Source organism: Loxodonta africana, chromosome 25, assembly GCF_030014295.1.
Source record: "Loxodonta africana isolate mLoxAfr1 chromosome 25, mLoxAfr1.hap2, whole genome shotgun sequence".
NCBI lineage: Eukaryota > Metazoa > Chordata > Mammalia > Proboscidea > Elephantidae > Loxodonta > Loxodonta africana.
This window is the reverse complement of record NC_087366.1, coordinates 59,128,805-59,151,573: the sequence shown is the minus strand read 5'-3', so window position 1 is coordinate 59,151,573 and position 22,769 is coordinate 59,128,805. Positions and strand designations below refer to the sequence as shown.

Here is a 22,769-nt window from a genome sequence, read left to right as displayed (position 1 = left end):
AAAACCATAGTTAACGCATCCTTTCCTTACATTCTAGTGCAAGCACCAGGAAGGGGGTGAGTCAATGACAACTAGCTCACATAACACTGAGAAGTGGACCATTTGTTAACCGGATTACCATAGGAGACTGAAGAGTCTCACTTCGCTTTGGCTGTCAGACATTATCACGTGGTGGTCACATAAAGTGATGGGAAGACATTGCAGATGAACATATTCTGCTCAAAGAGAGAAGAATGAATTTAAGGGACTCAGAGCATGAAGACTAAAGGAATAAGATGACAAGATATGGCAATGGGGCCGCAGAGTTTACTGCCCTCAACTTAACAGTGTGTTGCAACAGAAGGAACACAGGGTTGGCACCAGAGCCTGGTTTCAGTTCTTGATCCATTATTAGTAGTCATGTAACCGAGAGCAAACTGCATAGCCTCTTTACATTTCAGCTTTCTCGTATTCAAAAGAAGGCCCGTAACCCATATCTTTCTTACTCAGGAGGGCTGAGTATTCACATATAGAATGAAATAACATGTATAAAATGCCTCTGTGTATTTAAAAGAACTATACAATAGAACTCTATTAGTATCATTCTTTTTATAATAGTCACTGTGAGTTTTTTCCCCCCTAAATTTAAAGGTAACATACCTATGGAATAAAGTTTGGAAAATACCAAAAGGTACCAAAAAAAAAAAAAAAAATACATATACAAAGATGAATAAACAAACCAACCTGTAATTCCATCACCACCCAGAAAAGACAATATTTAGTGTTTATATCTAGTGGTGGTAGGCCTTATGATCTTCTACTAGCTAGTGTGTGAACCCAAGCAGCTAGTGTAGCTTTTTTGAGCCTCAAGTTCATAACTACAACATCAGGTGATTGGATTAGACTATGCCTAAGGAGTTCCTGGGTGGCGCAGAGAGTTATGTGCTCAACTACTAACCAAAAGGCTGATGGTTGGGTGGAACCCACCCAGTGGCACATTGGAAGAAGGGCCAGGTGATCTGCTTCCAGTAGGTCACAAGCTGGAAAACCCCATGGAGCAGTTCTACTCTGCAACACATGGGGTTGTCATGAGTTGGAATTGACTAGTTGGCAACAGGTTTTTTTCTTGAAGGTTCCTTCAAGCTCTAGTAGGAGCCCTGGTGGTGCAGTGGGTAGAACGCTTGGCTGATAACCGAAAGGTGGGCAGTTCGAACCCACCAGACACTCCATGGGAGAAAGATGTGGCAGCCTGCTACTGTAAAGATTGTTGTTGTTAGGTGCCATCAAGTCGGTTCTGACTTATAGCGGCCCTATGTACAATAGAATGAAACACTGCCCAGTCCTGCACCATCCTCACAATCCCTGTTATGCTTGAGTCTACCGCTGTAGCCACTGGCGTCAATCCATCTTGTTGAGGGTCTTTCTCTTGACTCATGGCAACATGTTTGGTTCTGGTTTTGTTCTAGCTCTAGCATCACCTGCTTCTGTCCATTATGAACTGCATTTAACAAGTGTACATTCACAAACAAGTCCCATCACTAGCCAGCGGTGGAACTTGATAACCTTGACCTAATGTGTAAAGCACTGTGCTGTGTACTGTAAGAGTCTCACAGAAGACAACAACAAATTCTCCAACCATAGCAAGTTCAAGATCCATTAAGGAGGATCGAGCGTGTACGTAATAACTATATTCCAGAGAATAATATGATAAATACTATAACCAAGTACAAGTAATAACCTGAGAGAATAGAGGAGATATAGAGGATTGCTGGTAGGGAAAAATACCAAAGATTCTTTAAAGGAATTTGTGGCGGATACTGTTATTGCGTCTCCAATAGCCTCAGAACTACCTACTTCCAGATTTCTGTTTATGTCAGAAAATGAAAACACTATTTGTTCAACCATCATTTGTAGGATACTGCTATTTTTTCCTAAATTCATACTATAGATCAGCAGTCTTCAAATTTTCTTGAGTAGATTTCATCTGAAACAGTTATGAAAATATTCTCCTCACATATTTTTATGTAGATGTATAAAGTTTTTCATCATAAATTTAAAGAGCTGCAAAGGGTTTAATTCTCTCTCAATTATAGATATGGATATTTTAAAATAAAACCATTATGCTACTCTTTTAAATATATATATTGAAATTTAAATATCACTGTTTTGATACCGACTTGACAGTAATGAGTTTGGTTTTCAGTTTTGATACCAACCACATTAAAAAAAAATACCAGAATAAGCACTTGTTTGAGATCTGATGATTTTACATGGTTTATTTTCCTCCTTAAACTCATTCTTCTACTTCACCTCCTTACAGAAATTTATCCTGTAGTAATACAGTTTTATGCTTACACATCTTTCATAGGTTACCCTATCATACTTCTCTGCAATAAACGTATGAATATATTAAAAATTAAACTTTCTTGAATTTCTCTGACTATAAAACCCTAAGTGTTAAAAAAATTCTTCTGATAGGTATATCAGTTATTCAGTATCTCTACCAATTGTCGATAGTTCATAACCACTTATTGAAGATCTGAAATAGTTACTATTAAACCAACCACAAATAAACCAAAATGAATATAATGTATTTTGATAATACTAAGGGAAAAAAGTGAGACTTTGTTAAAAATCCATCATCATTAATGAACTTTTCCCCAAATTAGTTCATGTATCCATTGACGAACATTATTTTTAGTATCCATTCTATTCCTACTTTTTACTTTTACAGATTTGAGTACTCACAAACCTGGTTCACACTAACTGTTAAGTGGAAAGAAAAGGAATTTGGATAGAGCTCTCACTCAATTACCTGAACTCCTTCAGAGTTTTATGGCAAGTCATGCAATGATCTCTAGCACCAAAGAGTGTGTTTAATAAGCTACCAACTGCTGAAAGCAAAGAACTGGAAACCACCTACCTAATTTGCAAAACACTTTGTTACCTAGTCATTAGATTCAATCCCTCAATTTCAATACCAGCACAGTATTTCGAATTTTCCTCTGTTTGGAACCCAAAAGGATTTTGCACTATGGGGCAATGTGCTAAACTAAGATTAGGAAGAGGGGGGACATCTTTCTTTTCCAAAGTGGGAGAGAGGCAATTGTGAAACGCAAGACCCAGCAAAACACCCAGGTCTGAGGATTTGCAGAAAAAGAAGACGTACGGAAGCCAGGGATCTAGAAACTGACCCACAACTACTGCTGGCTACGCATCCCCTGGGAATTACTGGTATACATGAATACCCTAGTTTTCCTTCCCTGGAGTGCTGAATTTGGTATCAAAAGTGGGTTTTCTGTATCATATTTTAAAATAGGGAGCAAGTTGAGTAGAAGAAGAGAAAATGGCAGTATGGATCCATTTATTTCAGCTAGAAAGTTGATGAAGCATACAACTAAAACTATCTCTGACCATTTCTTGAACACAGACAATACGTGTTCTTCTGTTAAAGGAATGATGGGATAACTTCAGGATATTGAGCAATTTTTTTTTTTATTATTGAGCAATGAAAGAGGCCAATGTAAGCAATATGGTTGGTTGTTTTGAGCACTTTGTTTCCTGATAAAAGGTGAAAGTGGAGAGGTGCTAGGAATATCCTTCCCTTCTTCTTCCTGCCTTAAATGCACACCTGATGTGTAGATAGGCCTGTAGCGGCCATTTGAGACTATGGGGCAATAAGTATGAGGGTATAAAGCAAAAAAAATGCAAGGATGATGAAGAAAAGAGGAACAGTACAGCCCGTGATGACATCTTAAAGCTAGTCAACAAACCCTAGAGGCACCTTCATCCAGACTTCCGTAAGAAAAATAAAGCTCTTTGGGTTTAAGCTATCGTTAGTTCTGCGTTATGTTACTTGCTAATACATTCTAGTAGATAATTTTTTAATCAGTTGTTAAACGATACATAGAGTTTTGATAGATACATGTATTTTTACACAAACAACGCAGGCCTTCTGCATTTGCTGGCTGTGCCCTCCCCCTGGAAGGGACCGTCACAAGCATCACCATGCCAATCTTCTTCCACACGCTGCTGTTAAAAAAAAAAAAAAAAGAGCACAGCATGCTCATGAAAACACCTTGTGGTGGGAGGGCGCAGCTGGCAGACAAACGCAGAAGGCACATGTTAGCTGTGTAAAAACACGGTGGGTACTATGGAAAGGAATGAGAAAAAACCCCAGAGAGAAGGGAGGAACGAAGTACAGGTTATGATATTCAGAAAACAGAGGCAGACCAGATAGCTGGACCATAGGACTTACAAGGGAGAGATGATGGAAAAGAAGGCAGAAAGGTAGCTGGAGCCAGACTGTGCAGGGCGTTCAGTGATATGCTAAGGAGATTTGCTTTTCTCTCTGTTGGCAATTGGAGGTTTTGAGTTGGGAGATAAAATGATCAGAACTGAACTTGAGTAGCTAAAGTAAGTGGTCTGTACTGAAATAGTGACAGCAGAGACAGGAAGACCCACTAGGACCCTCTAATAATGTAAAAGGTAACAGAACTTTAGGTAAGGTAGTGGAAAATGAAATTAAAAAGAGGGGCCGGTCTGAGATATTCGAACGACTGGACTAGTAGTCTGTAGAATGTGAGAGATTAAAATGACCCCAATGTTTTAGTCCTGAGTGTTGAAAGAATGGTACTCCACACACTGAGATCATCTGGGAAGCCCTAAATATACTGATAACCTGAGTTCCCTGCCCAGATTCTGACTGAATCAATGGAGAACCACTGTGGAGACCGGTGGGGAAGGGAAGTGGGGAGAATATAATGTGGGATCACGCCTGCTTATGTGAGAAGCAACACTCCAGATGGCATTATCTAAGCTGTCCTATTTTCAGTTCACTTTTACGTCTTCTACAACGTACCAGGCACTGGACTAGCGCCACAACTACACTGGTGACGAAAAGATATGGCATTAGTCTGCCCTCAGGGAATTCACCATTTTTACCAAAGGCAATTTTTGGTTTAAAAACCACTCTAAATCTACTTGCCTGAGGTTTTGTTTTTTATCACAACAGAAAATTAAGAAAATTTGAAAATCTTTTGGTTGTCATTCTGAAATAACAAATGCTTTTACTCTTTGTTTTTTCTGACAGACAGAAGGTCTTAAAGGAGAATAAAAATCAATGAAACCAGCTACTAAAAGGGAAGACTTATGTATCTTTATGCTATATCTGAACTACGATTTCTGTTTTATATTCGTTAAGGAGTAGATTTCAGAAATTAGGATCTAATGGACCCTAATATGATTGCTGATCAGAATAATTTCATTTGATAATTACTTTACGTCTTTATTTGCTTCACGTCGTTTTTCAAGTGCAACCTACTCCACAAGATGTATGTGGTATTGAGCTACTATACATAACATATTTAAGCTCTTCCAACAAAAGATATATTTAGAAATAAAATTAGCACCTAGAAATTCATCCAGGAATTTTCCAAAGTCAATGCTCAACTGCTTAACTTTTTAGCAAATTAATTATTTGCTTGATTATCCAATAAACTAGTCTCTCCCCTTTATTGGTAAATGCAGACACATTCTGGTCCCTTCACAATTCTTTAATATTATTACCAAATGCTGGGCAGGAGGAAGAGCAGAGAAGTAATGAGGAAACCAGTCACACTCCGCCTTTCACGGCTTTAGGAAGGGTTGCTGTGCGTTGCAATCGACTTGATGGCAATGGGTTTGGTTTTTGGTTTTGGGGAGAAAAGGAAGAGCACTAGGAGGGGTGCTTGATGCTACTTATTGTAACGAAAACAGAATCTTAAAAATGTTGTAAGACAATACAGTAAAACTAGCGAAAGCCAGAACCCGTGTAAGAAGGAAACCTGTCAGAGAAGGAAAACTCAAATATTTTCCACTAAAGTGAGCGGTAAGATTGCACCCTGTCAAAGGTGGAAAACTTGTAAGACTCAGAAAAACAAGGCAGTCCCATCAAGTTCTTGCTCTCATGGGGTTCACTGTACGTGAATGTCAAATTCTATCACAAATGAAATAAAAGAATGACTATACTGTAAAATCTTTATTTAGATTTCTGCAATGGGTTTTATTTAAACTGTTTCTGCACTATTGCCAGTGGCATACGACGTTTGGTCTCTCTTCAGATGGGTACAAATTAAACCGCCTTTACCAGCAATAGTTGCCAATTTCCCCAAAGAAGTAAGCAGAACACATCAGCGAGGTTTTATAGACACAGTGAGTACTCACTCATGGTGGTGAGAATCTGGGGAGAAGTGAACCATCCTCTTGTTACTGACTGGCCCAGAGGTGGTCATCTGAAGCAAGATTTAAAAACAAAAAATACATCACAACTGAGTTTGTAAAAAAGGACAATAAATAACAGGGAATTTCCAATGGAGGACATTCAAGCTAAACAGGAGAATATAACAGAATATAGCATTAATTCTTAAAATCTCAGATAAAATTGCAGAAACCAAAAGTACAGTTTACGGTGGCACAGTGGTTAAGAGTTCAGCTGCTATCCAAAAGGTCGCAGCAGTTTGAATCCATCAGCTGCTCCTTGGAAACCCTATGGGGCAGCTCTACTCTGGCTTATAGGGTCGCTATGCGTTGGGATTGACTCGACAGCAATGGGTTCAACTTGGTTTTTTAGCATTCTACTTGTTTTGGTCTAGTGTAGTTCCTCTGCTAGAATTGTAAGACTATTTTAAAAGTACCTTTAGAGTAAAATAAACGTCTTTCTTATAAACTAGACCACTGACTTTTTTATTTTCAAATACTGTCCAACTGGAGACACTTTTAATCTTATGTAAAAAAAGAGATTTACTTAATTAGATCAGTGCTGAGCAGATGATATTTCAGAGTACCGCCATATTTGTAGTTAATCCTTAAATATAAATAATACGCATGACAATGGCAAACCAAAGCCAAACCTAGTCCGATAGGACAGAGCAGAACTGCCCCATAGAATTTCCAAGGAGCACCTGCAGATTCAAACTGCCGACCCTTTGGTTAGCAGCCATAGCACTTAACCACTACGCCACCAGGGTTTCCATGTATGACGATGCACACACTTAAATGCTAGTCCGATAGGACAGAGCAGAACTGCCCCATAGAATTTCCAAGGAGCACCTGCAGATTCAAACTGCCGACCCTTTGGTTAGCAGCCATAGCACTTAACCACTACGCCACCAAGGTTTCCATGTATGACGATGCACACACTTAAATGCACATAAAAACTTAAACCACGGAAGTCATGAATACTTCTTTTTATAGTTTCCCCCCAAAGTTAGGGATTATCTGTGTTCTTATGTAGAACAAAATGTAATTTCATAGAACAGTATTTTACTCCTTTATTTCTAAACCAGAAAGTCCAATGAAGTTCAAAGACTTTGATGATTTAAGCTACTTTTCCATCTTACAACAGAGGGTTCTCAAAGGGCCTACAAACACAGCACACAATTGGTGAATGAATCCACCAGCACAATAGACAAAGCAAGAACTCAGCGCAAAGGGCTCTAAGTTAAAATCTGTCATAACCAAAAAGTCCTTCTGTAATTACAGAAGTGCTATGTAAAGTACACAGTCAAAAAAGGCAGGACGAGGTAGTAAAATGCCTCTAAGGCATTTTCAAAAATCCGTTCCTTCCTGTGTCCCTTGGGTAACAAGGATGCAAGAAGCCTTTACCGTGAAACCCCGAGAAGTACAAATCCCGCGACTCTGCCCAGATGATGGCATTACAAACCCCGTGGCCGAGCACCACAGGTGAACACGGGGCTCAACTCTAGGACTGCATCCTGCATTCGGGGCCAGACGAGGTTTTCATGCTATTCCAGTGGTATCCCTGGAAGTCAGTAATCCATTTTCTACACTGTGGCTATGACAACAGCCGACTGTGCTTATGTCACGCTTTGTTAGAGCGTCGTGATCACATTATCTCATGGTGGACCTGACACTTTTATTCAGTTTACAGTATGTTCTATGTACAGGCAACTTATTTCCTTTGCCAGGGCTGCTGACAACCTTTTCCACACTATATTAATCTTGTTTACTGACTTTATCTTGGTACAAATATCAGAAAACTGAACTTTTTATCTCAGAGAAAAAATAAACAATGTGTTGACAGAGGCAGAAGCTATTTTCAGGACTAAAATTGCTTGTTTACCTGAAGCTATACTTATGGAAAAAGGTTTAGGTCTTGCTCTGGCTTGAGATACATAATCTGAAATTTAATAAACGAAGAAATTTTACATACACCCATGTGATAAATTGCCTGATGAAAACAATGCAACTGAATATAATCAAATGGCATTTAAAACTAATTTATACCACAATACAAATGTAAGCTTTCAATCTAGTCATAAATAATCATAGAATGTATTTCTCAGAAATCATTTATGTACATGTGTGTAATACATACATACATACATATCGATTCAATTGCTGCAAATAACCCACCAAAGGTCTACAGTATCAAATATGCTGTTGTCAGGTGCCATCAGGTCGATATGGACTCGTAATGACCCCACAGGACAGAGGAGAACTGCCCCATAGTGTTTCCAAGGGGTGGCTGGTGGATTTGAACTGCTGACCTCTTGGTTCAGCAGCCAAGCTCTTAACCACCGCACCAACAGGGCTCCATATCAAATATAGATATTGAAATTATTTTACATAATTACCTAGTACACACCCCTTTTTGGAAAAAAAAGGTTTAATTTTCTTTATTGTTATTTCACATAAATTTCTGTTTTACTTTTAAAGATATGCAAATAGGCATCTTTTTTTTTTTTTTAAATGAAATAAAGCAACACTGAGATCCATGTGTGATGATTTTCTCAAGGTCAATGTCTGCTCAAGGAGTAAAATGTTCTTTCTCATGATGAGAACCCTTTGCTATTTTAGTGAGCAGACATCCTTGACTAAAATCTGACGACAGTATCTTTAACGCAGAATTCGGCTTGTGGAAAGCACTGTCACGCGGAGGCTCCAGGGCGTTTAAAGCTTTAAAACATGTGTTTAATATGACTGGTTGTTAGTAGAATACTTCAGAGTATTATAAAACTTCAAAAAAAAACCTTAAAGAATTATTTCTAAGCATTTGTAACTATTTCATCATTAATTCAGGGTCAGACAATAATCTTTATAAAAATAGAATGAAGCCATTTTAAATGTATTAATTGCCAGTAAACAATTTCCTTTCCCAAAACATTTCCCTTCTGATAATTCCAGAAACATCTTAGAAAGAAATCACAAATAAAAAAAGTCACCTTAAGTATCCGATAAAATATTCATATACAACAGTCCATTAGAAAGGAAGAAATTGAATTTTATTCCACAAGACTATGTAGGGAACAGGTATTCTGATCTTGATGAAAACAGTATCTCCACAACCCAATCCCTGTTATTTGTTAAACCTCTGGAGATAAACATTAATGTAATTAACTAATATTTAGTGATGATAACCTTAGACAACAACATCATGTGGCCTGAATTTCTATGATCTGTTAAATATTACTGAATCCATAGTGACTACAATCCTAAACAAAGTAGGTGTATGTCTTGTCATGACCTATGCTTATTATGTATGTTGTTAAATTTTTAAATAACGTCAAACCTAGAAATGAATGGATAGTCTCGAGATAACTTTTACGTCACTGACTTCTGGACTTTTTAGATTGTCAAAGAAACTATCACGCTACAAGGCCACATGGGTCTCTGTTTTTGTTGTTTTCTGTTAACAATCAAGTCATCAACCTCAGAAAACAGGAACGGTAGAAACAGATGAAAATTTAACAGTTGCACAAGTACCTCTGTCAGTATTTATAAGGTCAGCAAGTCTTAGTGTACAGAAAATGCAGCTCAATAATGTATTTATTGTCTCAGTTAGTAAACCCATTAAGAGCAATTTCTTAGTCTTTTTATCACTAATTTATGAACACTGATTTTATGACTTCCCTCAAAAGATGAACAGAAGAGTTGGTTTTACATCTCATTTTCATTTTGTCATTATCAAACCCACTCATTCCACCCTATTCTTCTGCAACCTGAGATTTGAACAAATCATCTCCAAAACCAGGAAAACTTATTGGAGACACAATGGACTTGCAGGATTAATAAAGAGGTTGCCCACTCTGGATGATATCCTACTTAAAATCTCAATGATTAAGAGTCCTGTAAATTAATAAAGTCGTATGTGCCCACACAAGTGTAAGAAACCATCGTGCTTTCCGCCTTCCCTCCAGTATAACCCTTGTCTTCAACTTTGCTCCGGTGTTCAGCTGTACTGTGTTTGCCTTCCACTGCTATTCTGCTTCAGTGCCCACACTGACAAATACTCCTGGGGGCAGGCTGCCATTCAAAAGAAGGCCTTTCAATTTTGTGAGGACTCGTCAGTCAAATCCGCCTGGCCTCCAGGCTGCAGGGAGACACTGCCCGAGTCTCCCTGCCAGTTTGTCAAGACCTAGATGTTTCCTGCTTCTCACAGGACAATTATTAATTTGACTCTGCTTTTTTGAAGAGAGAAACAAGCCTTTAAAGTTAAGCAGCCTCTGTATGAAGGTCCCCTGGTATGTTCAACAAATCTGTCAGTCAAATATATGTAAGTGACAGATATTACGGAAAACAACTTAGCAATAACAAGCTTAAAAATATGACTTTAAACCACGGGGGCAGGTAGTAAGGGGAGGAGGGCAAAGACATGGAAGGACGCCTATTTTAGTTGTACGTCTATAAATTTATCTTCATTTATTAAAAAAAAAAAAAAACTAAGAAAATGATGTTTTAGGGTTTGTTATTAAATTTTATTAATTTTGTCATTAAAATGAATGTGTTGTTTATCTTTTACCACTATACAGAAGAATAAAGAAAAATGCTCCAAAAAAGCATTTCAATTAAGGGCACCTGTGTTTTATACTGGTGTTCCAAAAAGTTCTGTGACAGGAGAGTTGAGGGAATAAATAAAATATTTCATTGTGTCATCCATACTCACATGTATTATTATAGAGTGGTCACAATTCACAAAAGGCACAAGCTATTTGGGGATAGGAAGATATATTCAAGAATATAAGATTACAATTACTTTAAAAGCAATACACAAAAAAGTAAAAATGACTTCAGAATTACTTTTTAAGCAAATACAAAAAGTGATGATTCAAGTAATATGAGTTGGATATTATTTATAAGGTTAAAGGAAAACAGAGTAGTTATATGATTTAAGAGGAATGGGGGAAAAAATCACCACTAAGGGAGTTGTAAGTGATTTATTTCTCCTGCTTCAATCCACTCTACCAACTTTGCAAATTCAACTTTCTAAATCACTGCTTTTCATATGTCAGCTTTCTCATCCCAAGGCCATTCACGGCTCTACACTGAAGGTAAAATTAAAACTACTTAGATTTGCATGCAAGACCCTCCCCCCTAAAAACCGAAGACTCAAGGAAGCAGTTAGTCCAAAGTACTAAGCGCCAGCGTGAACCACAGCCTCCTCTAACCTGACACCAGAACTAGATGGTGTCCAGCTACTACCACTCTGACCAGGATCACAGTAGAGGGTTCTGGTTGAAATGGGTATAAAATGTAGAAGCAAACTCAAATTCATAAAAAAGACCAGGTATGCTGGTCTGATAAGAGACTGGAGGAACTGCCAAGACTACTGACCTAGGACAGTCTTCTAACATGGAACTGAAGGCCCATCCCTGGAGGCCACCATCGAGCCAGATAATGGACTGGCTTACAAAATAAACAATAATGTCTGTGAAGAGTGTGCTCCTTAGAACAATCAACTATATAAGACCAAAAGGGCAGCATTTGCCCAAAAGCAAAGATGACAAGGCAGGGAAACTGGACGATGGAAATGGGAGCCCAGGGTGGAAATGGGGAGAGTGCTGACACTTTGAGGGATTGCAACTAACGTCACAGGACAATTTGTGTATGAATTACCGAATGGAAAACTAATTTGCTGTGTAAACACTCACCTAAAGTACAATAAAATGTTGAAAAAAAAAAAAGACCCTGCCTAATCTGATTCTTACCTGTTTTCTCATGTGATCTATCTCCCCAACTCCTTATGCAGGCTCCGTTGTTCCTTGTTCTAAATCCAGTACCCAATACTGTTCTACCTAATACAATTCTACAAATATTTACTGATGAACTGTTACGCATGGGGTAGCCATGAGTCAGAATTAACTGGACAGCAGCTAAGAACAACTATGTATATAAAAGTCTCTGGGTGGTACAAACAGTTCGCACTTGACTACTAACCTAAAGGTTGGCAGTTTGAACCCACCTGGTGGCACTGCAGAAGAAAACCCTGGTGATCTGCTTCCATAAAGATCACAGGCAAGAAAACCCCCAGGAGGGTAGTTCTCTGTAACACATGGGGTCGCCATGAGTCAGAATCGACTCAATGGCAACAGGCTTGGTTTTATGGTAGTACGTATATAAAACTATGCTTAAGCTTATTACATAATAAATGGCACCTGGTTCCCATTCAATGGATGATTTCAGTTATACTGAACTAATTATTTTGATGTCTTGACAAAGTCTTGAATTAAGGAATCCCTCTTATTCTAAGTTTGCTTGTTTGTTTTAAAAGTAAGAATAACATCAGTAAATAATTCATGTGATAATATTTTACCTTTATTTGTATGGATTTCTGTAAAATAAAACTTGAATTTATACAGTGGACCAGGACAAAACCTCTTCACTGGTGACAAGAAACTAAAAAACAGCAGCAGTGCATGCAGAAGGCCTAGCGTGTGCCTGGTGGGATGCGGATCCTGGGCGAGCCTCTCACATCCGCCCCACCCGGGGGGTTCAGGCCTGAAAAAAGTTCTCCTGTGAAGAAATGTTCCAGAAGAAGGGGGTCCATTTCCAAGGACAATTAATTACCTGAGATTTCAAAACCGGTTTACAAAATTTACACAACATAAGTTAGTTTCCCAACTAAGAAAATGCCTCTGAGTTTGGAATTTTGTAAAACTCAATAATGTTACAGACATTCTCATCATTCCTATCTTTAAATACATCCATCAGTATTCACAATCTTGCTCTTACCAGCAGAGCTCACACTTGTAAGGCACTTAGGAGAAAACCTCTTATTAGGAGGCATGTGGCATCTACTACTCACAGCCGTTATGTTATCTAAATATATGGGCTGCTTTGAGCAAGTTCAATTCTGGAACACAAATAGACTATAGTGGGTTTAAAAAAAAAAAAGCAAAAAACAAAAATCCTCTGCCATGGAGTTGATTTCAACTCATAGCGACCCTATGGGACAGAGTCAAACTGCCCCATATGGTTTCCAAATAGCAGCTGGAGGATTAGAACTGCTGACCTCTTGGTTTGCAGTGAAAGGCTTAACCACTGTGCCACCAGGGCTCCACCGTGGCTATAAACTGTGGGCGAATCTGAAGACTTTTACCACTTAGTCAAGGTTAAGAGTTCCACACTGGTACACAGCACGTTTATTATGCAATTTCCACTCTTCTTGGAAGAAGTAAGCATGAACAAACCAACAGAGGAAGTGTGATAATAACCAACCATGATACATCAAGAATTAATATAATTGTAGAAGTGTTATTGTAGTTAGTGATAATGACACCCCTCTTCTTTACAGCTCCTGCCACTGCTGTAGAGTGTTTCACAAACAAGGTGGCTACAAGTGAATAGATACCATTATTCTCAATTAATAGAGGAAGGCATGGATACTCATTGAGGCTAGGGGACACGCCCCAGGTTACAGACTGAATGGAGCTAGATTTAAACCTTAAGTTGTTCTATTCATGACCTAGTACTTTTTCCTTTTCAGGGGAATACACAAAAGAACATACAATACTAAAGCAAGTGTCTTCTGGATCTGGGAATTCACCATAGGAGATGCAGGTCTGAACCTGCAGTACACTCTTGGAAAGTCTTCTGCCTGGAATTACACATTCAGTGACACCCTGGTTACCTGTAGCTTCAAGGTAGCCCCTGGGGCTATTTTAAGTACAAGAGGGCATGGCAGTGCCACACAGAGTTGCCAGTGTGTTACAAACAGACTCTGAGAATAACAACTGGATTCACTACTAATCATTACAGCCAAAGTAGTATAAAATGTAAACACTGCGCTATAGGGAGGATAGTGGCGGTAAACAAAGTATGATGAGAAGATGCAATGGAACTTGGAGAAAATTAGACAACTTGGACTATTTTTTCCTTCGAAAGCAGACGTCAATCTAAATGTGAGATTACACCTTAAAGCCAGAAAGGTTTTTATAAAGAATCAAGAAATCACAGGAAGTAAACCACAGAGAAGCAAGAGGTTTCCCTTTCATTCGAGGACTGGCCTCCCCGGCAGGAACCGGTACGTGCGCCACGCGGACGGTGCAACCTCGCAGCTGCCGGCACCACAGCCGCAGCGAGTGAAGGCACAGACACCCAGCCGTTGTCAAGTCATCGTACCGCATTTTTAAGTCATAATAGCGCATTTATTTCTCTAAAAGAACTGTCGAAATGCAAATTATATGAAAATATAGAAATGTATATACACATTTATTTATATATATAAAACGTTAGTAATTGATTCTAATCTAAAACTAAACAATGCAATTGTTTTAAATCTTCACTTTAAACAGTTTTTCCTAAATTAAGTCAGCATTAATAATTAGGAACTCAGAGCTACTGGTCCATTAGAAAAATAATACATCTAATTATTAAGTGCATAAATTCTCATTTCTGGTATAAACTACTAATGAGTGATCCAAATGCTTTAATAGAAAAAAATAAATCACTACAAAATTAAAAAACAAATACAGCAACAACTTTTTTCATACTGTTCCATAGTAATCTTTTTTTTTTTTTTTTTTGGTTAGAAAGTAATAATCAGCTCGGAAGGATGCCCAGCAGTGCCAGTAAGGACTTTCACTTTGACGTCCAGTTCTAGCAGCAAGCTGTGAGTGGCCTCTGCTGGCTGACCAAAGGCTTCCTAACTCGCTCACTCACCATGATTTACAGCACTGCGGGCCTCAGGAAAACAAGGGTATGTCAACACACGTTTACGTAAAGTCCATTGTGCAGACCTGTCTCATTTAAAGACTAAATGCCAAAGGAACAAACAAAATGTACACAAAGATGGTATAAAAACGTTTATAATTTTATTCTACAGCTTATACTGTGAATCTACACATCTTCTAAAATTCCAATTCATATGGCATGATAGTAAAAACGTCAATTTTCTTACCCAATTTGCACCAAAGCAATTCTCATCTACATTTGAAAATGAATATTTTCTTACACGCACACACACACACACACACACCCCTTTTTCCCTCAAAATAAATGTATATTTAGGTTTGGCAAACTGACTTTGCAGAAAAATACAAAGACCTAATTAAAACATTTTAAAAGAATTAGTGATTTAAAAAAAAAATTAATAAATGGTGCAATGGTGTATGAAAATAGTATCTGGCAAATAGAGTAAAGCAAAGCAATTTTAAAGATATCTGTATTACTGCATCTATGTTTGGGCAGAAGTAATTTTACATTCCAGACTTAAAATAGCAATTAAAAAGGTAAAAAAGCCTATATCAGGTAATGTTAATTCCAGAATCATAACAGAGAAGCAAAAAGTTTCAATTTTTGCTCAGCAGCTTTCTATCAATGCTTAGTGGAACCTGTGAATTTTATATTCATCTATTTATAAAAACAACGATGTATTTGCTCACTTCATACTCTACCCAATCTATCCACCTGAAACATATTCGATTAAAAAATTATTACTGGGTATGCCTAATGATGTCGAAAGGAGACTATATTTATTTTATAAAGTTATTCTTTTCATCTGCAACATTATTTCAGTATATTTCAGCCCTCATGTCAGAATTCAGTCCCATTATCCTGCCTGCTCACAACTGTCCACAGGGTTCTCTAGCTGACACATAGATAACCCTCCATCTCACTGGGTACCGTTGGGATATGACACAGCGACCCCCAGTAAGCCCTTATTATTAGCCTGAAATACACACAGCACATAAATGTAGCTCCTGCCAAGGAACTTGTTTATAAAGAATCCTTTTATCTATCTGGACATTCAAAACACTTTTAAAGGAACGTTTGAGACCATGTTAAGAAATTTCAGACAATGAATAAAAATTCTAATAGGTGGTGTAATGTTTTCCCACCTTTCCCTGCAATTATACAGAAGTTTTTTTTATGTCACATGTATAAAATAGAAGCCAGAAAATGTTTCCTCCGTGATGTTTCCCTTATACAGAGTCTACCCGATAAAGGACAGAACTTAAAAAATAAACAAATAGTTTTCACTCCAAAGGAGGATTCTAATATGCTGAAAAGCTTGATCCACGTGAAATTAATTCTTCCTGTTCTTCTTTTATATTTTTGGTGGCAGAAGAGGTTGGGGAATTACAGGGCAGTAAAGACAACGATGACATTCAGCAAACATGCTTCGGCATATAATAAATTGTTAAGGTAGCTTTTGTGGCAAAAATTCTACCCTGTACCTGAAAAAATCTTTACTTTGAGAACATAAGCAGACTCTGAGAACTTTTAAGCGCTCAGTTACAAACTACTTAAATTATTTGGATACCTGAAGTCACATGATCAACATTTCATTTTCCGTCTACATTAACCATATTTTTTGTTTATTAACCATTTGATAATGTATCACATGTTCAGTTGTGCACATACCTATTTAAGCTGCAGTGATTTCCATTGTTTTTCAGATTGTTTTTATAACTAGTCAATTCCTTCCCACTTTAAGCTGACAGTGATACTGTACGAAATGTTAATTTATATCAAGGGAAAAAGAATTATAGCTGGTTTTGATATTCAAAAAATTGTCTCTAAGGACTTCAAGAATACACTGGTAGTAATTTATAAGGAAAAATGCTGATAGTCTCCACATTTCTAAATTGACATCTTAATGGGATTTAGATTTAACAAATAAAATACCGAAAATACTACCGCCTACAAGCCTCACTCCCGGAACACATGAGCAGGCAACCACTCGACCTTCCGTAACGGAGTTCACGACCCGATTATTACACTGTTAATTGAACTAAAAATTTCCTTAATAATAATAAATAAATAAATAAAGGTATGCAACTATGACTTGAGAGGGGAGGTAAAAAGGTCACAAGTACAAACGTGCGGAGTATTTTTTAAGATATAAGCAAACAAATTAGGGAGTTAATTAAAAAGAAATCAAATACAGAAAACAGGTAACAGTGAAAATATAATCTTAGTAATTTACCTACAATCTTTCCTCAATGAATGGCAACATACATCCCAAATAATAACTTACAATTTTCAATATCCTTTGGCCAATACCTAATTTAAGTAAATAATCAGATAGCCAGATGCTCACATTTTGGGATAAGTACTTATTAGTTGAATTCATTTAAAATTGACAGAAATAAACATCTAGGTAAACTCCAGCCACCTAACAGAATCACTCAAGCAGTGGGAGGTGGTCATAAGATGTAAGTTCTACACGCAGTGGCCCTTCTAGGGAATTTCTCTAAAAGGGGTTTAACTCAGCTAATGTCTGCCTAGTGACCTCTCTGTACTTCATGCTGCCTGGGATGTGAGAATAGTAAGGATTCCACCCTAGCACCATTTATCTAGCAGTCCTCGTGGCACAACAAGGAAGCGATCAGTTCCTAAATGAAACATTGGCGGTTCAAAACCACCAGAGGCTCTGAGAGAGAAAGACCTAGATATCTGCTCCTGTAGAGATTACAGCCAAGAAAACACTATTGGGCAGTTCGACTCTGTCACATCACTATGAACTGGAATCAACTCCACAGTACCTACCAACAAACGGTTCGTCTGGGTCTTCAAGCCACTAAATGCCTTCTCATTACATGAGGTTGAAAAAGCAAAATGAAATCCTATTTGTTTAATTCACCATTACTTGGATATTTTCTTACATACACCAAACTCAGTCTCGAATAAATGTTCTAGAAAGACAGGAAAATTAAGAAGTTACATCCATTAAATTCTGCCTTGATTCTTAAAACTCAGCATAGCCTTTAGTGGACTAGGAGTCCACCAAAGAGTGGAGACACTGAACATTTACTTCCTATGCCCAGTACTCCGCTAGGTCTGTAGAAGATTCCAAAGAAATGCATAATATAAACTCTGCTATCTAACTATGCTGCAAACGTAAAATACATGAAAGCAATGAAGACAAACCAGGTGCTGAAATGTGTGCACCCAGTCACAACGGCAGCAGGAGTTCAAGAAAGGGGAGCCATTAAAGTCCAAATAAGCAAATGTGCTTTTTCGGAGATGAAACTTAAGCTGAGCATTAGAGACAGGTAGGATTTAGGCTGATGGAAGGAGGGAAAACATATGCTAAACAAAGGTAAAAAGGTATGAACCAAGGCAGGATGTATATTGCAAAGGAGATGAGTCTGACTAGAATAGAAGCCAACCTTGGAGAGAAGCAGATAGGAGAACTGAAAGACTAAGCATTGTTACCAAGAGGCTGAGCTGCCCAAAGAAAAGTTTATACTGAGATTCTGTGATTGGCAAGTTTGTTCCCTTTCCTTGACTCCAGTTTCCCTTCATTCATCCCTCCCTCATGCCCACCACATCTGATACTAATAAGTGGAAGCCCATGAAAAATATCAAATAAAGACTACAGCCTTCAGTATGGATTGCACCTCAACATAAAGAAAATAAAAATCCTCACAACTAGACCAATAAGCAACATCATGATAAATGGAGAAAAGATGGAAGTTGTTAAGGATTTCATTTCATTTGGCTCCACAATCAACACCCATGAAAGCAGCAGTCAAGAAATCAAAACATGCATTGCAGTGGGCAAATGTGCTGCAAGAGACCTCTTTAAAGTGTTGAAAAGCAAAGATGTCACCTTGAGGACTAATGTGTGCCTGGCCCAAGTCAAGGTATTTTCTATCACCTCACAGGCATGGGAAAGCTGGACAACGAGTAAGGAAGACTGAAGAAGAATTGATGCCTTTGAATTAAGGTGCTGGACTGCTAGAAGAATGAGCATCTGTCTTTGAAGAAGCAGAGCCAGGATGTTCCTTAGAAGCAAGGATGGTGAGACTACATCTCACATATTGTGGACATGTTATCAGGAGGGATCAGTCCCTGTAGAAGGAGATCATGCTTGGTAAAGTAGGGGGTCAGCGAAAAAGAGAAAGACCCTCACGAGATGGACTGATACAGTGGCTGCAACAATGGGCTCAAGCATAACAGTGATTGTGAGGATGGTGCAGGACTGGGCAGTGTTTCGTTCTGTATGAGTTGGAACTGACTCAACAGCACCTAACAACATGAAAATATCAAATGTAGTAAATAAAGAAAATACGTTTTCTTTTATCCAAGCATTAAATCTTTGCCCTACTATACTACAGGGTCACTGTGAGTTGGAAGTGACTCCATGGCAACAGCTTTATACTTAAAAGCTGACATCAATCCTTTAAAATATACCCATGAATAGAAGAATTAGCCTTACGACTGGAACAGATGAAAATCATTCCACGTGATCCCACAAATAGATCTACAGTAAAGCACTAAATACTAGGTTAAGCTTTTCTACTGTTTCACAGCAAAAGTCCACACAATGCATATCATATCTTTCAATCTGAAGGTTACAAAATCAACGGTGATAACTTCTGTGATAAGTTTAGAAAACAAAGCCATACTGAGTAATTTTTCCAAGGGGTAACTCAGAAAGCAAAGCACTATACTCCCTTACATTTTCTAACTGGGAGTGCCATTCAGTACAGTGATTACAATGGAATATACCATCCACCAGCGTTGAACAAAATGAACTGGAGTGTTTGGATTTCACCAGTTTTCCCCTCTGCGTAATGCGAGTTTTAAGAGCAGAATAGTGCAGTGATAAAGTGGGGGCTATGAAGCCAGACTACCTGAGTCCAAATCCTAACCCCCTACTCTTCAGCTCTGTCACGATGCCTCGATTTCCTCAGAGATAAGACAGGGCTGTTCACATGACAACTCTGAGATTTAAGTAAGATAATCCGTACAGCACAGATTAGCTGTCACTATTTCTGCCATGTGACTAACTGTCTAGTACAAGACGCAATCTCAGCAATCAGACGGCACAACCGATACCGCGGCCACGGCCACAGGCAGGAACGGGGGGCTCTTCTGGAGGGGGAGTAAGGAGGGTGCGCAGATGGATGGCCTTCGGGAATGTTTATTTCTGGGGTCGTCACCATTCCTTTTAGTGAATTACTTGAAACAGACTTGGTTAGGCTTGAAGAAAGTCAAATTAATAGCTGTCTCCCATGAACGTATGAGAAATACAGATACATATTTACTATACAAGTCACACTGAATTGTAAAGAACAGTAATCTAAATCACAAAACCTAAGTCAATATTTCCACAAAGATGTTATTAGTGTCCATGTGGGCTGATGATTCTGATGCTTTTCATTAGTGTGAAGGTCGTGTGTTTAAATAAGAGTTAAGTATCTTATCTCTCAGAATGGTCTCTGAGCTGAATGTTTTACACCAGACTTGCTTTTCATGGCCAATTTTAAGGGCCTGAGGAAACTTGAACTGGCAGACCAGTTGTATACCTGCTCTTGAAATAGTAAAGAGGATGCCCCTTCTCCCATGGCCAAATTCAAACGCGCGCACACACACACACAATCATACATTCACACACACACACACACTCACACACAGTCCATCGCTTTATCTGATTTTAAACAAAACAACAATGAAACACCTTGAAGGCTTCTCTAGCCATGCAAAACAAAAGAAGTTTCTCTCTCCACTTAATTCCAACAGTTCTCCATATCTTATATGACTTAACAGGTTGCCTTGTGTTAGAATGACGTACATGTTTGTCTTCTCTACAAGGATACACGTTCCTCAAAAGCAGAGGCTACGTCTAACTTACTGTGGCGTCACCTACGGGTCTTAGCACATTTGCCTGCACTGAAATGTGCTGAATTAGTCAAAAGCACAAATATTGTTCATGCAAGTTGGTCAGCATTTTATTACAGCTTCAGAATACCTCAGTTTATATGCCAAATAATTTACATACAGGGTAAAGAACGCAGTCTATCAAAAGTCTGCGTATCTTCTTTAGAAGCCACACTGCCACACGTAAAACTAAAATCATTCTAACCCCAGTCTCATAAGATGAAATACAGTGTGACCTGTAAGAGCCGGAACTTGATGTGTCTTCCTTGTTGTTCTAGGTCCCGTAGGTTTTCCACCTTTGACAGGGTGCAGTCTTAACCACTTCTCTGTCACTCTCTCTTAATGGGAAATATTTTCATTTTTCTTCTCTGACAGGTTTCTGCCTTACAGAGGTTCCAGTTTTCATAGGTTTTACTGTACTACAAAGAATAAAACTTAGTAGGAAGTGTGCAGAGAATAAACCGAGTGAATATAATTTTACTATGTGTTTCACATAAAGAGTAGCTCACAATTTATAAAGCCTAGAAAATGAAAGAGATGCTATTACTAGATTTAATGAATTCTTAAAATATGTTCATACAAGTTGGTCAAATGTAATTGAGAGAAGAGAGGAAAAAAAAAGAAATAAAATTGCAGAATTATCTTTGAGGGTTAGCACATTGTTGTAAAATTATTTGACAGGAAAAAAGTCTGTCATGTATTTAGCACATGCTCTGAGAATATGGCTGGATATCATATAGCCTTAAGATTCATTCTAGAAGGAAAAAATAAACAAAAAAAAAAAAACCTCAAACCCTTTGCCGTCAAGTCAATTCCTACCCTACAGGATAGAACGGAACTGCCCCATAGGGTTCCCAAGGGGCGGCTGGTAGATTTGAAGTGCCGATCTTCTGGTTAGCAGCCGTAGCTCTGAACCACTGCACCACCAGGGCTCCATTCTATAAGGAGCTACCCATAAAGCGATGGTGGCATCTAGGCATCGACACAACAAAGAGACTGGTCTCTAATAGCTATCACCAAGCTTTTTTGAATTGTTCCATCAGTACTGACGTGGGACCCCACAGACGTTAAAACACACCATGGAATCTGAAACAGCGAGGTCTTTTATCTCGGCCAGTCTGCAAAACACTGACACGATGTCACTACGGCGCAACTGCTGGACTGTGCATATTGAAAAAAAAAAAAAAAAGGAATATTGAGTAGCATACTCCGCTGGGCTGTGACCAACTAGTTGTTTTATTCTTTTAGTTTGTCTTCAGTGATTAACCCAGTATGTACTCTGTAAACAATGTCCATTATTACTGATTTCAACAAACTCTACTGAGCACCTCCTAGGTGGCAGACACTGTGAGAAACTACACATGCAGTATTTCTAAGGGTCACAACAACTCTGCCAGATTCTAATTACTATCTTAAATTTATAAACGAGGCTCAGGGAGATTAAAACAGCCCAATGAAGACCACCTCCATTGCCTGTCTGTCAGTTTGTTGTACCGTGGTGGCTTGTGTGTGGCTCTGATGCTGGAAGCTATGCCACCGGTATTTTAAATACCAGCAGGGTCACCCAGAACTTCCAGCCTAAGACATACTAGTAAGGCAGGCCTAGCAATCTATTTCTAAAAGTTAGCCTATAAAAACCTCATAGATCACCACTGAGCACTGTCTGACTCGCTTGCTTTAGACACGTCATCAGGAGGGCTCAGTCGATGGAGGAAGACATCGTGTTTAGTGAAACACGGCTAGCAAGGATGAGGAAGACCCTTGGGGAGATGGATTGACACAACAGCGGTGACAATGGACTCCAGCATACCAATGATCACAAGGATGACGCAGGATCGACCAGCAGTCATTCTGCTGTGCTTAAGGTCACCATGAGTCTGAGTCGGCTTGATGGCAGC

General features: G+C 38.6%; 1 protein-coding gene across 7 annotated transcripts in view; it reads right to left on the bottom strand.

The window, feature by feature from the left end:
• GPATCH2 (G-patch domain containing 2) overlaps positions 1-22,769 on the bottom strand; it is a 200,365-nt gene that overhangs the window by 74,594 nt on the left and 103,002 nt on the right. For 5 of the 7 annotated variants that reach the window (XM_010599412.3, XM_023538697.2, XM_023538698.2 and 2 more), the window contains one exon: positions 6,184-6,251. In XM_010599412.3, coding sequence (XP_010597714.1) covers positions 6,184-6,251 — 68 coding nt within the window. Of the gene's footprint in view, positions 1-718; positions 4,012-6,183; positions 6,252-22,769 lie in introns of those variants that run through there. The other 2 variants (XM_064276903.1, XM_064276905.1) reach the window with 2 other exon arrangements.